Raw genomic sequence first — 15,054 nt, 5'->3', positions numbered from 1 at the left:
CCACAATAACAGCAACACTCAATTCGGCCGCCCCGCTCATGCATAGCAAAACTCGTACAGTTAACAGGCAGCCCTGGCTGACCAGCCTGACTAAAGAACTGAGACGGGCTTCCAGAATCGCTGAGCGAAGATGGAAGCGATCCCGCTCTGCTGACCACTTCACCGCATACAAGCAGTCCCTCGCCAGCTTCAAGTCTGCGCTCACTGCCGCAAAACAAACTTACTTCTCATCTCTCATATCCTCCCTGTCTCACAACCCTAAACAGCTTTTCAACACTTTCAATTCTCTACTCCGTCCCCCAGCACCACCTCCCTCCCCTCTCATTTCTGCTGAAGTCTTTGCCTCTTTCTTTAAACAGAAGATCGATACGATCAGAGAAAGCTTTGGCCCACAGCGCCCACTGCCCCTCTTAGCTGCTCACCCCTGCTCCTCCAAAACCAGCTTCTCCACCATGACAGAAGATCAGCTCTCCACCCTCCTGTCAAGATCACACCTCACCACCTGCACGCTCGACCCGCTCCCATCCCACCTCATCCCTAACCTTTCCACGGTCTTCATCCCAACCCTAACGCACCTCTTCAACCTCTCACTCACAACAGGTGTCTTCCCCTCATCCTTCAAACATGCCAAGATCACACCCATCCTCAAAAAGCCCTCCCTCAACCCATCCTCTGTGTCTAGCTATCGCCCAATATCTCTTCTTCCTTATGCCTCCAAATTGCTGGAGCAACACATCCATCTTGAACTGTCCTCTCACCTCTCCTCCTGCTCCCTCTTTGATTGATTACAATCTGGCTTCCGTTCCCATCACTCAACTGAAACTGCCTTAACTAAAGTCACCAATGACCTACTAACTGCCAGGAACAAGCGACACTACTCTGTCCTCCTTCTCCTGGACCTGTCTTCTGCCTTTGACACTGTAGACCACTCCCTTCTGCTACAAATCCTCTCATCTCTTGGCATCACAGACTTGGCCCTTTCCTGGATCTCATCATATCTGACAGATCGGACATTCAGTGTCTCCCTCCGCCACACCACCTCCTCACCTCGCCCCTTGTCAGTCGGTGTTCCTCAAGGCTCTGTTCTAGGACCCCTACTCTTCTCCATCTACACCTTCGGTCTGGGACAGCTCATAGAATCCCACGGTATGCAGTACCATCTCTATGCTGATGACACGCAGATCTACCTATCCGGACCTGACCTCACCTGCTTACTTACCAAAATCCCGCACTGTCTGTCTGCTATTTCAGCCTTCTTTTCTGCTCGCTTTCTACAACTGAACATGGACAAAACAGAATTCATCATCTTTCCCCCATCTCACTCTACCCCTCCACCAGACCTATCCATCAATGTCAATGGCTGCTCACTTTCCCCAGTCCCACACGCCTGGTGCCTCGGGGTGATCCTCGACTCTGCCCTCTCTTTCAAGCCACATATCCAAGCCCTTGCCTCCTCCTGCCGCCTCAAACTCAAAAACATTTCCCGGATCCGCACATTCCTTGACCGTGACACCAAAAAAAACACTAGTGCATGCCCTTATCATCTCCCGCCTCGACTACTGCAACCTCCTACTCTTTGGACTCCCCTCTAGCACTCTGGCACCACTCCAATCCATCCTACACTCTGCTGCTTGACTAATCTACCTGTCTCCCCACTATTCCCCAGCTTCTCCCCTATGCCAAGCCCTTCACTGGCTTCCTATCGCCCAGAGATTCCAGTTCAAAACCCTCACAATGACCTACAAAGCCATCCACAACCTATCTCCTCCATACATCTGTGACATGATCTCCAGGTACCTACCAACACGCAACCTCCGATCCTCTCAAGACCTCCTTCTCTACTCCCCTCTCATCTCTTCTTCCCACAACCGCATCCAAGACTTCTCCCGTGCTTCCCCCATACTCTGGAACTCTCTACCCCAGCACATAAGACTCTCGCCTACCATAGAAACTTTCAAAAAGAACCTGAAGACTCACCTCTTCCGACAAGCCTACAGCCTGCAGTGATCCTGAACCTACTGAACCGCCGCACAACCAGCCCTGCCCTCTCCTAGTGTATCATCACCCATCCCCTGTAGACTGTGAGCCCTCGCGGGCAGGGTCCTCCCTCCTTATGTACCCGTGTGCCTTGTTTGTGCTCATGTTTAATGTATTTGTTTATATTTGCCCCGTATTTCACATGTAAAGCGCCATGGAATAAATGGCGCTATAAAAATGAATAATAATAATAATAATAATAATAATAATAATAATGTTGCTATTACAATTGTTGGAATTGTGCATATGTGAAATAATTCTTTTCTTCTGCTTTACAGGTTTTCAACCCATTTTATGTGTTCCAAGCCTATTCATTATGTATATGGTTAGCTACATCATACTATGAATATAGCTCAGCTATTTTATTTATGACCATCTTGTCCATTTCTGCAACAGTGTATAATTTAAGAACGGTATGTGTACTTGTGTTTAAAGAAAACAGTGTTATATTCCATTTTCATTAACAAAAAAATATTTACACATCTTTTTAATTTTAGCAATCAGTCAAACTGCACAGAATGTCAGCATCCTACAACAGCATTTTGGTTTCAGTGCTTCATAAAAATGGAGGTAACAGTTACAGAGAATATTAATTTACTGAGTAGTAACATATAGCTGTGTAGTAGTGTGTATGTCAGTAGTGTTTTTTCTTTTTAATTTATAGTTTTATAAATGTACATTGAAACAAATATGCAAAAAGTATATGTATGTAAAAGTAGTACCTTCTAGTACAAACTACAGAATGATGTTAAGTATCTTATTCACGTTAATCTAAGTAATGTATAAATTTGCCTAATAACAGGCAATTATTGTATAATAAAAGAATTCACAACTCCTCAATAAACAAAAATTGCAATTTGTGGTTCCACCTTTATATGTCTGAATACAAAAGCTGAATATACGGATTATTAAATGTCCCACTTAGTAGCTTAGTAGTCTGGAGTTCAAATAGTCCAAATAGTGAGTGAATTAATCCAGACTCAACACACTCTCTGACAATCATGCTGTGGGTTGCTGGTATCCATTCAAATGGTCTGAAATAGATAGGGTAATTGGAGTAAAAGGAATCTGATACTCCCTGTAGAGAACTTTCAGTGTAGCTTGTAAAGCTGTTGGTGGAATTTGATAATGTCTCCTATAACGCCAAGTATCTTAACCCCGCTCTGGTCGGCAGCACTATAACAAACTGGAAGATATGCAAACTGCTCCAAGATTCGTGATGTCACCCAACTGCGGAAGGTTCAAACAACAAAAGGAAACTAGTGATCACTATCAGCATAGGTTTGGCAGTTCTCTTGCCACTTTCTGCAGCAGTAGTGCATACACCTGAGTGGGAGCTCCAGATTTTGTTTTCTATTTGACATTTTTTTGTTCATTTATTTGCAACTCCTATTTCAAATCACCTGCTGTTCCAGTAATCTCCACCAGTTTTATGTTGGACAGATGCCATACATCATTTACATAATGTCACGCTGTAGTACTGAGGGTTAATGCAGAGTAACACAAACTCCACTAGATGGCAACAGAGTGGAGAGTGAGCTGAATATCCTGCTATGAAGCAGACCCACAGTAATACATCAGGGCTACCACTAGGTGGCAGCGGAGTAGTCAGAGAGCCGAGTCAATACCAGATGATAACGCAGTATCAAAGGGAAAACCAAGGAACAGAGTCAGACGAAAGCAATAGGTCAGTACCTGCCAGTAGCAGAGATACCAGAGATACACAGAATCAGGTCAGAGCCAAGCTAAAGTCAATATTGGGGAATCCAAGCACACAGGGGATGAAGGAGCAGGGATGGGTAGGTTGAAGGTCAACAGACATGGGTCGGGTCAGATAAAGCAGCAGGACAGATCAGGAACTCACCAGAGCCAGATAGCATGCCGAAGGCAAGCAATATAACTGGCACTGCACACAGGTTGCAGCACCATGATATAGTAGACCAGACACGGGAACGAGGCAGGGAAAGTTAACCTCTGACATGATCAGACCGGGAAAGGAAAGACAGAACCAAAGCCCCACCTGGATCATGACACATAACTAGCTTACTTAGTGATGGTGGCATATTGCCTGAAAAAGGTGTGTGACATTATAGTTTATCTGTGGACTCTATTAAACCCCTTTTTTTGCACTTTAACACAAATAATGTTCAATTGACTTGAGAATATGTAGCTATGGATAAACAGATGGCAATTGATGGTCACTAGGAGCACATTTGATAATGAGTAGCACAAACAAATTTTTGTGATTTTTTTTTTTTTTTATCCAGAAATTATCACTCTTAGCCTTTTAAGATCAGGCACACCATTCTGTTCTTCCTAGTAGATCTGTGAGAATGACTGTAATTTTGTGCATGAGGCCCAACTCAGAATTCTGCCTAGTCCTATGGTCTACAGCAAACCTAATTGACTATGCATTTTTTTAAACGATACATGCAGGTTCTGGACTTGATGACGGACATTCCATTCTTGTAGCAACACCACCGTATGTGTGCCTCCCATCAATTTTGTTTGGTCTTATGGTGTCCAAACAATAGGAAACTGAGAATCAGGATTGTATTCCTCAATTGATTATCCTCTCCATCTACGTGACTTAGTGCCAAGAGCTGACACTGTTGAATGAAGAGCATGTATTGCAGAATTATAATGTTGTAGCTAAAGCAATTGCAAGAGGTACCACATAACCAAAAGAATTAGGCATTAGTAATATGTATTGAATTTTTAGCCTGAAATACTTGAAGATGTGATGCCTTCTCAAGAAAAAATGAAATATATATTTATTCATATTGTAACGCCCGGGAGACCGAGGTACCCAGCACCAGATCAATGAGGTCTGTCTCTTGAGGGGGATGTCACTAGTGGCTTTACCCGGTGCTGTGGCCTCAGGCGATGCACAATGTAAGGGATATCATGAAGGAACAGACACTTACTTGATCAGCAGCAGGTCCTCTCACCTGTAATGACCCCGATCCTGGATCGATGGCTATTGTCCAAATGAAAGACTGAGGCGCTGAAACGTTTAACCAGTTTACTTCAACACAAAGGGAATTGCAATCAATACTGTCACCGGAGTCTGTATGAGAATTCTGAATTACTCTGACCCTGTCAGGATTTCCACCTCTTATTATGCGCAGTTTCTATATGGCCCTGCTGCTGTTTGTGAACTGGCTGCCGACCCAATCTGTCTCTTCTGTGCTCTGATTTGACGGACAACCCGAGTCCTTTTTGTCAGCTTACCCCCTCTGGGAGTACCGCTGAACTCTGTGTCTGTTGCTGCGTCTTACCCTGGTGAAGCTGATATCACCTCACTTCCTTCCGGTTGCTGTATTATATATAATAAATATAGCCACGGATCCGGTATCCGTCTCTGCGCCTATTCTGGGTAGAAGTTATTGCTACCCGGTTCTCACAATGTCCTTTTTCTCTATTCCTCTTTTCCTACTATGGGTATTACGGGCCTATAATCCGTCATAGGGCTGTTAGGAGATCAGTTATACGACCTCTCACTTTCAGCTCCTCAACCCAACTGCCAGTCCCTCTCTCAGACCAGAATAGATCAAGGGGAGTCTCTGGAGCTCCCCCTTCTGGCCGGAGATGGTAGTGCAGTCTTGCTATTTTAATATTTGTATTTGGTGTCAATAACTATTTTTGTGGCAAATACCCCTAGGGGCGCCACATTCCCCCTTAGTTAAGAACAGTACTCCGGGACTGTGGGATGATAACATTTTGAAATAACAATTGATATGTACAGAGTCTTAAAAATGAAAAGTTACAAAAGCCACTCAAAGAAACAAAAAAAATGGAATTCTGTAAAAAGTCACTTCAAATAGCGTCCATTAATACAGTTCTATCCTTGAAGGTACTAGGAAGCAAAGTTCACAAAGCAGTCTTTCCGGAGCTTTGATTTAGTGTTTCCGGGCTGATAAAAAGTTCAAGAATATGCAAGAAGTTCATACAGGTAAGTATCTGTAGGTACTGGGCTTAAACGTTAAAGAACGATAACAATGACTATAATCTTATAGTTGGTAATCCGCATACCTGGCCGGTAATTGACCCTGGGTACTACGCTGGGATCTACGTAATAGCAGTGTCTCTTTATGTGGTGTACTACTGTCTACTGCGGATATATTATCTGCCCTCTCTGCTAAAGATAATTCCACCACTATGGGGTTGGCAAGTCCACCGTGAATGGGATCACTCTGATCAGGAATCTGTTCTTCCTGACCTGGAACCTCTTGTAATACGGGGTCAGCCTCTTCCTGTCTTGGGACTTCTAATATTGGGTTCGGTGTTGGATAAAAGGCCACCATGGGAACCACTAACTGCACCATGGTATGTTAGTAGGGTTTTGGGAAAGTCTCCTATACAGGTGTGATACATTTCCTCCTCTTTTTCCTTTACTGGTTGAACCTGTATGGGTTGAATAACTTCTGGTTCTGGCTGGACAACTTCTGGCTCTTTCAATGTTTCCGGACATAATTTAAGATTGTCTCTTGACACTAGTACAGATGTTAAACCTCCGTTTTTGCTAATGAGACACATTTTAGGATTATCCATTCTTGTTGGTAAAACTGTGTAGGGTACGGCTTCCCATTGATTATCCAGTTTATTGGTTCGACGATTCCTCTTGAGTACTTGGTCACCCGGTCTTAATGGAGTTGCTAGAGCATTCTGGTTGAAAGTTCGCTCTTGTCTTTCTCTGGTTTGCTGGAGGCTTCTTTCAACACTTTCTTGCACTTGGCGATACTGCTTTTGCCGTACGACATCCCAATTGGAGTCTTGAACTTCTGCGTCTGGTTTCAGAATTCCCATTTCTAGATCGATTGGCAATTGGCCGGGTCTTGCACGCATAAGATAAGCTGGGGTGCAGTTGGTAGAGCTCACCGGGACATGATTATACAGATCCACCAAGTCAGGCAATTTCTCTGGCCATTGATTCCTTTCCGTTTCAGGTAAAGTCTTTAGTAGGTCTATCACAATATGGTTCATCTTCTCACATAAGCCGTTTGTTTGCGGATGATAGGCCGTCGTCCGGATCTTTTTACAACCATACATATTACAGAATTCTCTGAAGATCTCTGATTCAAAGGCTGTACCCTGGTCAGTGAGAACCTGTTCCGGATATCCATGGGGTCTACAAAAGTACGTTTGGAACGCTTTGGCTGCTGTTTTTGCAGTCAGATCTTTTACAGGTACTACTACCAAGAAACGCGAATAATGGTCCACGATGGTCAAGGCATAGACGTAACCGGACCGGCTCGGTGTCAACTTCACGTGGTCCATGGCTACCAGTTCAAGTGGATGTTTGGTGATTATGGGCTGCAGTGGTGCTCTTTGGCTCTTTTGATCGTTCCTTCTGAGGTTGCACGGGCCACAGTTTCTACACCACTGTTCGATTGATTTTCTCATCCCGACCCAATAAAATCTTTCTCTCAGAAGTACTTCTAGCTTTTTCCAACCAAAGTGACCAGCACCATTGTGGCAAGCCTCGAGGACCATCCTCACATCTTGTTTAGGCACGATAATCTGCCAAACCAATTCATGTGTTTTCGGATTGGTGTATCTTCTACAGAGTTTCCCTTGATACAGGAACATTTTGCCTCTCTCTTTCCAGAGTTGATGCGTCTCTTCTGGGGCATCCTCATCGGGATATGCACTTTGCTCAGTCAATAGTTCCTTCACTAGCTTCACAGCCGGATTACTATCTTGGGTGTCAGCCCATCTATGGTGTGCTAACGGATTAAAATTCACTTCTTGTTGTTTCTGATAGGTATTTGACTGACGTTGTTTTACCTTGGGCTGATGAAAGGCTGGTAGTTCAATTTCTTCAAGCTCCCCGTTTCTTCTTCTACATCTCTCAAGTGTGGCATCCGGGATAGGGCATCGGCATTTCCATTCTTGCGACCTGCTCGATACTTGATCACGCAGTTGTAATTAGATAACCGGGCTATCCATCGCTGTTCTAACGCACCTAATTTAGCCGTGTCTAGGTGGGTCAATAGATTATTGTCAGTATAGACAATAAATTCTGCACCGGTCAAATAGTGTTTGAAACGTTCAGTCACAGCCCAAACTACTGCCAGTAGCTCCAATTTGAAGGAACTATAATTTTCAGAATTTCTTTCAGTAGGCCGGAGTTTTCTACTTGCAAAGGCGAAGACTTTCTCCCGACCTTCTTGCTTTTGTGACAGCACCGCTCCCAATCCCACATTACTGGCATCGGTATAGAGGATGAAAGGTTGATGGTAATCCGGGTACGCCAGAACTTCTTTTCCAGTTAGTGCCTTCTTTAGTTGTTCAAAGGAGTCTTCTCTTTCGTCGTTCCACTGAAAAGGAGGGTTTCGGTTTGAAGGTTTCTTCGTCTGCCCAATCAAACATCTTGCAAGGGCGCTGCCAATTTGGTAAATCCTTTTATAAATCTACGATAGTAACCCACTAATCCCAAGAATTGCCTCACTTCTTTTGCGTTGGTAGGTCTTGGCCAATCCCTTATGGCAGTTATTTTCTCGGGATCCGGTGCTACTCCCTCCGAACTCACGATGTGCCCTAAGTATTGTACCTTTGGCTTGAGAAGGTGACATTTGGAAGGTTTGATTTTCATACCATACTTGGATAAGGCTTCGAACACCTCTGCCAGGTCTGTTAAGTGCTGTTCGTAAGTCTTTGAGTAGACGATCACATCATCTAGGTACAAGAGGACGGTCTCGAAGTTCTTGTGTCTGAGGCAACATTCCATCAGTCGCTGGAAAGTACCAGATGCGTTGCAGAGTCCGAACGGCATGCGATTAAATTCGCTTAGACCCATTGGTGTGGTGAATGCCGTTTTTTCTTCATCTCTCTCAGCCACAGGGACTTGCCAATACCCGCTTGTTAAGTCTAAGGTGGAAAAATAATTAGCAGATTTTAAAGCAGTCAAGGACTCTTCTATCCTAGGCAAGGGATAGGCGTCTTTATGGGTGATGTTATTAATCCGCCGGTAGTCTACGCTCATTCTCATGGTTCCGTCCTTTTTTTTGACAATCACCAGAGGGGCCGCCCAAGGGCTACAACTATCTCTTATTACCCCGGCCTGTTTCATCTCTCTCAGCATGTCCTTCGCGCATTGATAGTGAGCGGGCGGTATGGGTCTATATCTTTCTTTTATCGGGGGATGGTAACCGGTGGGGATTGTATGTTCCACCCCTTCTATCCGTCAGAAGTCCAATGGGTGTTTACTGAAGACCTGTTCATATTCTGTCACTAATCTATACACCCCTTGTCTTTGATAGGTAGGTGTTGAATCTACACCCACATCTAGCTGTTGGCACCAATCCTCCGATTCTCCATCTGAGCCGTTATCTTCCACCTGACAGGTTGATTATAAGGGCTCAACGGTTGTGATGGCATTGTTGTCAACAGTATATAACTTTGCCACTGTAGCGTACCTTGGCAAAGTGACCTCTTCCTCTCCACAGTTCAAAAGTCGTACCGGCACCCATCCCCGATGTACCTCGACCACCCCTCGTGCCGTGAGTATAGTGGGCCTGCTGTCGGTGTACGCTGGTTCTATTAAGGCTTGATAGTCTCGTCCTTTAGTACCAATGGCCGCTCTACACCATACCAGCATTTCTGTTTTTGGTGGGATTACAATAGACGTTGGATCACTCACCCTCACACTGCCGATTTCTCCACCTGCAACTTCTATCTGTTGCCTTAACATCAACACTTTTATTTCCCTCCGGAGAACTCTCTGCTGGCAGGATCGGGCAGTTTCAGCAATTTGTTGTAAGACAGAAATAACTTTGGAAAAGCAGTTCTCTAACACATTCATTCCTATCAAAACAGTTGGTTCACAGTTCTGTCGGTCAACATCAACGACACTTATACCTTGTTTCTTCAATTCTGCTTTACCAATCTTTATAGTTATCTCCCTGAATCCTAGTTTCGGTACCAACTTACCATTACTGGCCCATATACAGTGGGGCAAAAAAGTATTTAGTCAGTCAGCAATAGTGCAAGTTCCACCACTTAAAAACATGAGAGGCGTCTGTAATTTACATCATAGGTAGACCTCAACTATGGGAGACAAACTGAGAAAAAAAAATCCAGAAAATCACATTGTCTGTTTTTTTATCATTTTATTTGCATATTATGGTGGAAAATAAGTATTTGGTCAGAAACAAACAATCAAGATTTCTGGCTCTCACAGACCCGTAACTTCTTCTTTAAGAGTCTCCTCTTTCCTCCACTCATTACCTGTAGTAATGGCACCTGTTTAAACTTGTTATCAGTATAAAAACACACCTGTGCACACCCTCAAACAGTCTGACTCCAAACTCCACTATGGTGAAGACCAAAGAGCTGTCAAAGGACACCAGAAACAAAATTGTAGCCTTGCACCAGGCTGGGAAGACTGAATCTGCAATAGCCAACCAGCTTGGAGTGAAGAAATCAACAGTGGGAGCAATAATTAGAAAATGGAAGACATTCAAGACCACTGATAATCTCCCTCGATCTGGGGCTCCACACAAAATCCCACCCCGTGGGGTCAGAATGATCACAAGAACGGTGAGTAAAAATCCCAGAACCACGCGGGGGGACCTAGTGAATGAACTGCAGAGAGCTGGGACCAATGTAACAAGGCCTACCATAAGTAACACACTACGCCACCATGGACTCAGATCCTGCAGTGCCAGACGTGTCCCACTGCTTAAGCCAGTACATGTCTGGGCCCATCTGAAGTTTGCTAGAGAGCATTTGGATGATCCAGAGGAGTTTTGGGAGAATGTCCTATGGTCTGATGAAACCAAACTGGAACTGTTTGGTAGAAACACAACTTGTCGTGTTTGGAGGAAAAAGAATACTGAGTTGCATCCATCAAACACCATACCTACTGTAAAGCATGGTGGTGGAAACATCATGCTTTGGGGCTGTTTCTCTGCAAAGGGGCCAGGACGACTGATCCGGGTACATGAAAGAATGAATGGGGCCATGTATCGTGAGATTTTGAGTGCAAACCTCCTTCCATCAGCAAGGGCATTGAAGATGAAACGTGGCTGGGTCTTTCAACATGACAATGATCCAAAGCACACCGCCAGGGCAACGAAGGAGTGGCTTCGTAAGAAGCATTTCACGGTCCTGGAGTGGCCTAGCCAGTCTCCAGATCTCAACCCTATAGAAAACCTTTGGAGGGAGTTGAAAGTCCGTGTTGCCAAGCGAAAAGCCAAAAACATCACTGCTCTAGAGGAGATCTGCATGGAGGAATGGGCCAACATACCAACAACAGTGTGTGGCAACCTTGTGAAGACTTACAGAAAACGTTTGACCTCTGTCGTTGCCAACAAAGGATGTATTACAAAGTATTGAGATGAAATTTTGTTTCTGACCAAATACTTATTTTCCACCATAATATGCAAATAAAATGATAAAAAAACAGACAATGTGAGTTTCTGGATTTTTTTTTCTCAGTTTGTCTCCCATAGTTGAGGTCTACCTATGATGTAAATTACAGACGCCTCTCATCTTTTTAAGTGGTGGAACTTGCACTATTGCTGACTGACTAAATACTTTTTTGCCCCACTGTATTTAGTTCAACATCAGAGGGTCCTTTATCAATATCTACCTCAGCCCAGTACCTCTTATAAAGGATATATGGTATAGATGAAATCTGGGAACCTGTATCCAGCAAAGCGTTGAGGGGAATTCCGTCCAGCACGATAGGGATGATGGGTCGTCCTCCGATGTGCCTGTCGTGCCAGGGTGTTGGGCCTTGAAAATTCATTCCTGCGAAGCGGCCCGCATTCCCAGGGGATTCCCGTTTAAATCACAATTTCGTGCAAAGTGGCCAGGCTGCTGGCAACGGCGGCAAATGGGCTGTCCATCCGGTTGGTAGCGGTCACGGGGTCGTCCTCTCCATGTCGGGTATCTCCGGGACCTCATCCATGGAACATCCTCTCTACGGTTTGCCAACTCCATCTTGGGTTCTCTCATCTCCTGCATGGTTTTAGCCATTGAAGCAACAACATCAGTTAAAGAGTCAAGCTTTTGCTGAAGAGCCTCATTAGTAATGGGCCCCAGAGACTTAGCACTGGCACCCGACGTAGCTGATGTCACTGGCATTCCACGTTGCTGAAGTGCATCTGCCATGGGTTGTGTGAGATCCTGATCCCGAGGTGCCTCTGCCAGCTGGAGCTGATATCAGCTTCACCAGTTGTAACGCCCGGGAGACCAAGGTACCCAGCACCAGATCAATGAGGTCCGTCTCTTGAGGGGGATGTCACTAGTGGCTTGACCCGGTGCTGTGGCCTCAGGCGATGCACAATGTAAGGGGTATCATGAAGGAACAGACACTTACTTGATCAGCAGCAGGTCCTCTCAGCTGTAATGACCCCGATCCTGGATCGATGGCTATTGTCCAAATGAAAGACTGAGGCGCTGAAACGTTTAACCAGTTTACTTCAACACAAAGGGAATTGCAATCAATACTGTCACCGGAGTCTGTATGAGAATTCTGAATTACTCTGACCCTGTCAGGATTTCCACCTCTTATTATGCGCAGTTTCTATATGGCCGTGCTGCTGTTTGTGAACTGGCTGCCGACCCAATCTGTCTCTTCTGTGCTCTGGTTTGACGGACAACCCGAGTCCTTTTTGTCGGCTTACCCCCTCTGGGAGTACCGCTGAACTCTGTGTCTGTTGCTGCGTCTTACCCTGGTGAAGCAGATATCACCTCACTTCCTTTCGGTTGCTGTATTATATATAATAAATATAGCCACGGATCCGGTATCCGTCTCTGCGCCTATTCTGGGTAGAAGTTATTGCTACCTGGTTCTCACAATGTCCTTTTTCTCTATTCCTCTTTTCCTACTATGGGTATTACGGGCCTATAATCCGTCATAGGGCTGTTAGGAGTTCAGTTATATGACCTCTCACTTTCAGCTCCTCAACCCAACTGCCAGTCCCTCTCTCAGACCAGAATAGATCAAGGGGAGTCTCTGGAGCTCCCCCTTCTGGCCGGAGATGGTAGTGCAGTCTTGCTATTTTAATATTTGTATTTGGTGTCAATAACTATTTTTGTGGCAAATACCCCTAGGGGCGCCACATTATCAAACCGCAATAAGTCGGATTCACGTGTTTAAGCTAAGTGTGGTTTGTATCATAGTGAATATAGGGAGTATAGGGGCGTGGCCTAGGACAGCAACGAAGCAGGAAGTGTTGCCCATGAGCTCAGAGAAGGTATCCTCATAAATCGGCTAACACTGACATTGAAAAGCCCTTTTTCAAGATTTACTCACCGGATTTCATCATTACTCATCATCAGGAGTCTTTTGAGACCAATATTGACTTCATTGGACAAGAATGAACCGTTTGGTGTATCTGGCTGGATCGCATGGTTGGGGACTTCCAATCGGCCTCACCCTGGTGCCCTTATAACTGGAACCATTGTTATACTCATCTCCATATTGGAGTCACAATAGAAAGCGATTGACTTTTGAATCCTTTCTGGGACTTCTCTCATGCCTGAAAAACCTCAATTGGGTCCCTATAAGAGCATAAGCTCTCCTGCTCACAGCGGTGCAACACTTATCTGCATCCATCCCCTGCTTCCCTGGTTGCCCAGAAGAGGTTCAAACAACCCTACGGAAGTCTGTAAAGCCGCGACAAGGAGCGTCTGAGAGCTGAGAGACTGGCCACAAAGCAAGTGATTCTGCACATCACCTGGGAGTGCCGCATGGTTCCTTAAGGTCTCTGACCCACCTGACGCAGACGAAGAAGATTGTCCCGGCTCAAGCAGTGGGCCCGCCGGAGGACAACCGGAGCTGAAGGTAGGAAGACCCGGGGGGCAAGCAGCAAGCACTCTGGCAAAGACGTTGCTAAGCGCGGCCGCGACTGACAACCCCGAGTAGCTGGGACAACAGCTCGCAGCCGGCACTTTGGCACACTTCTAGCACAGCGTATGCAGTGCAGCGGAGGATCGGACAGCTGGCAGCACCATCCTGCATCTCCCCCCGGGGCCGTATATAGGTCCCACCTTCTACATACAGTTGGGAGTGCTCCGACTGGGACTGGTGATTTGGTGCAGGCTCAGTGCGGGGTCAGGTGATCCATCTCCTCTCGTACTCCCTGAGAAGCTGCCCGAGAACAAGATCTGAACCTGTGATAACGGGCACTGCAGGTTTACCGCCATAATGGGCGCCATCTTAAGTCCTGTGCCATAGTCCAGAGAGAGAGACAGCTAAGCTCAGCTCTAGTGGAGGATGCAATATAACCTCCCAGTTATCCCTTCTGCCTCATACCCAATACGCCTGTGCATAAAGCCCTAATAGACAAACCTATTTTGTGCTAGTCTTACTTCTCAGCACCGTTATAGAAAAACCTCACAGACATCTGGTGCACGCTCTGAATCTCCTTGCACATCAGACAGTATCATAATAAGTGGACAAAATATAATAGTCCTCAAATTTCATTCCAGGGCTCTTTCTTCTCTCTCCCATTATATAGGAGAATACAGCGAGCCACGGTGAAACAACTTAAACCTCTGCAGGAGAGCAAAAATTGCACTGTTACAGTCTAGTGGTGATACACTGACACCTAGTGGCCACCAGAAGGACCTGTTTCTTCCTGTATACTATTATCCTCTCTTCCTAAACTTGAATTGCATTTCTGGTGTCCCAAGGCAGAACTCTCTCGTAATATGATTTACTAGTAAGCCCTCTTGCTAGTTAGGGAAGGTACTAGATGCATTTATACTCATTACAACATACCACACAATGGTTAAATCCTGGGTTAAGAAGCCCAGATCAACCACAACTAACAATTTAGCCAAGCAATCAGACCTGGACAAATACTTAAAAAAAGCCATACAACCCCAGGTGCTATTAAAACAAACTATCCTTTCAATTCAGCACAAGAAGGAGAAACGGACACAGAAATGGAGAGCAACTGATATGGGCTCTACCTGCAAAGACCAACCTGCGACTCATTGCTTCATTTAGCGAATCTTATCCAAGGCCTTAGAACCCATCAGAAAATAATTACTAGA

General features: G+C 45.3%; 1 protein-coding gene across 1 annotated transcript in view; it reads left to right on the top strand.

The window, feature by feature from the left end:
* LOC143808062 (putative cation-transporting ATPase 13A5) overlaps positions 1–15,054 on the top strand; it is a 318,077-nt gene that overhangs the window by 84,163 nt on the left and 218,860 nt on the right. The window contains exons 9-10 of the mRNA XM_077290322.1: positions 2,316–2,450; positions 2,535–2,607. Of these exons, the coding sequence (XP_077146437.1) occupies positions 2,316–2,450; positions 2,535–2,607 (208 nt within the window). The remainder of the gene's footprint in view (positions 1–2,315; positions 2,451–2,534; positions 2,608–15,054) is intronic.

The sequence above is a fragment of the Ranitomeya variabilis genome, chromosome 2 (assembly GCF_051348905.1).
Source record: "Ranitomeya variabilis isolate aRanVar5 chromosome 2, aRanVar5.hap1, whole genome shotgun sequence".
NCBI lineage: Eukaryota > Metazoa > Chordata > Amphibia > Anura > Dendrobatidae > Ranitomeya > Ranitomeya variabilis.
This window is presented reverse-complemented; position numbering and strand designations above follow the sequence as displayed.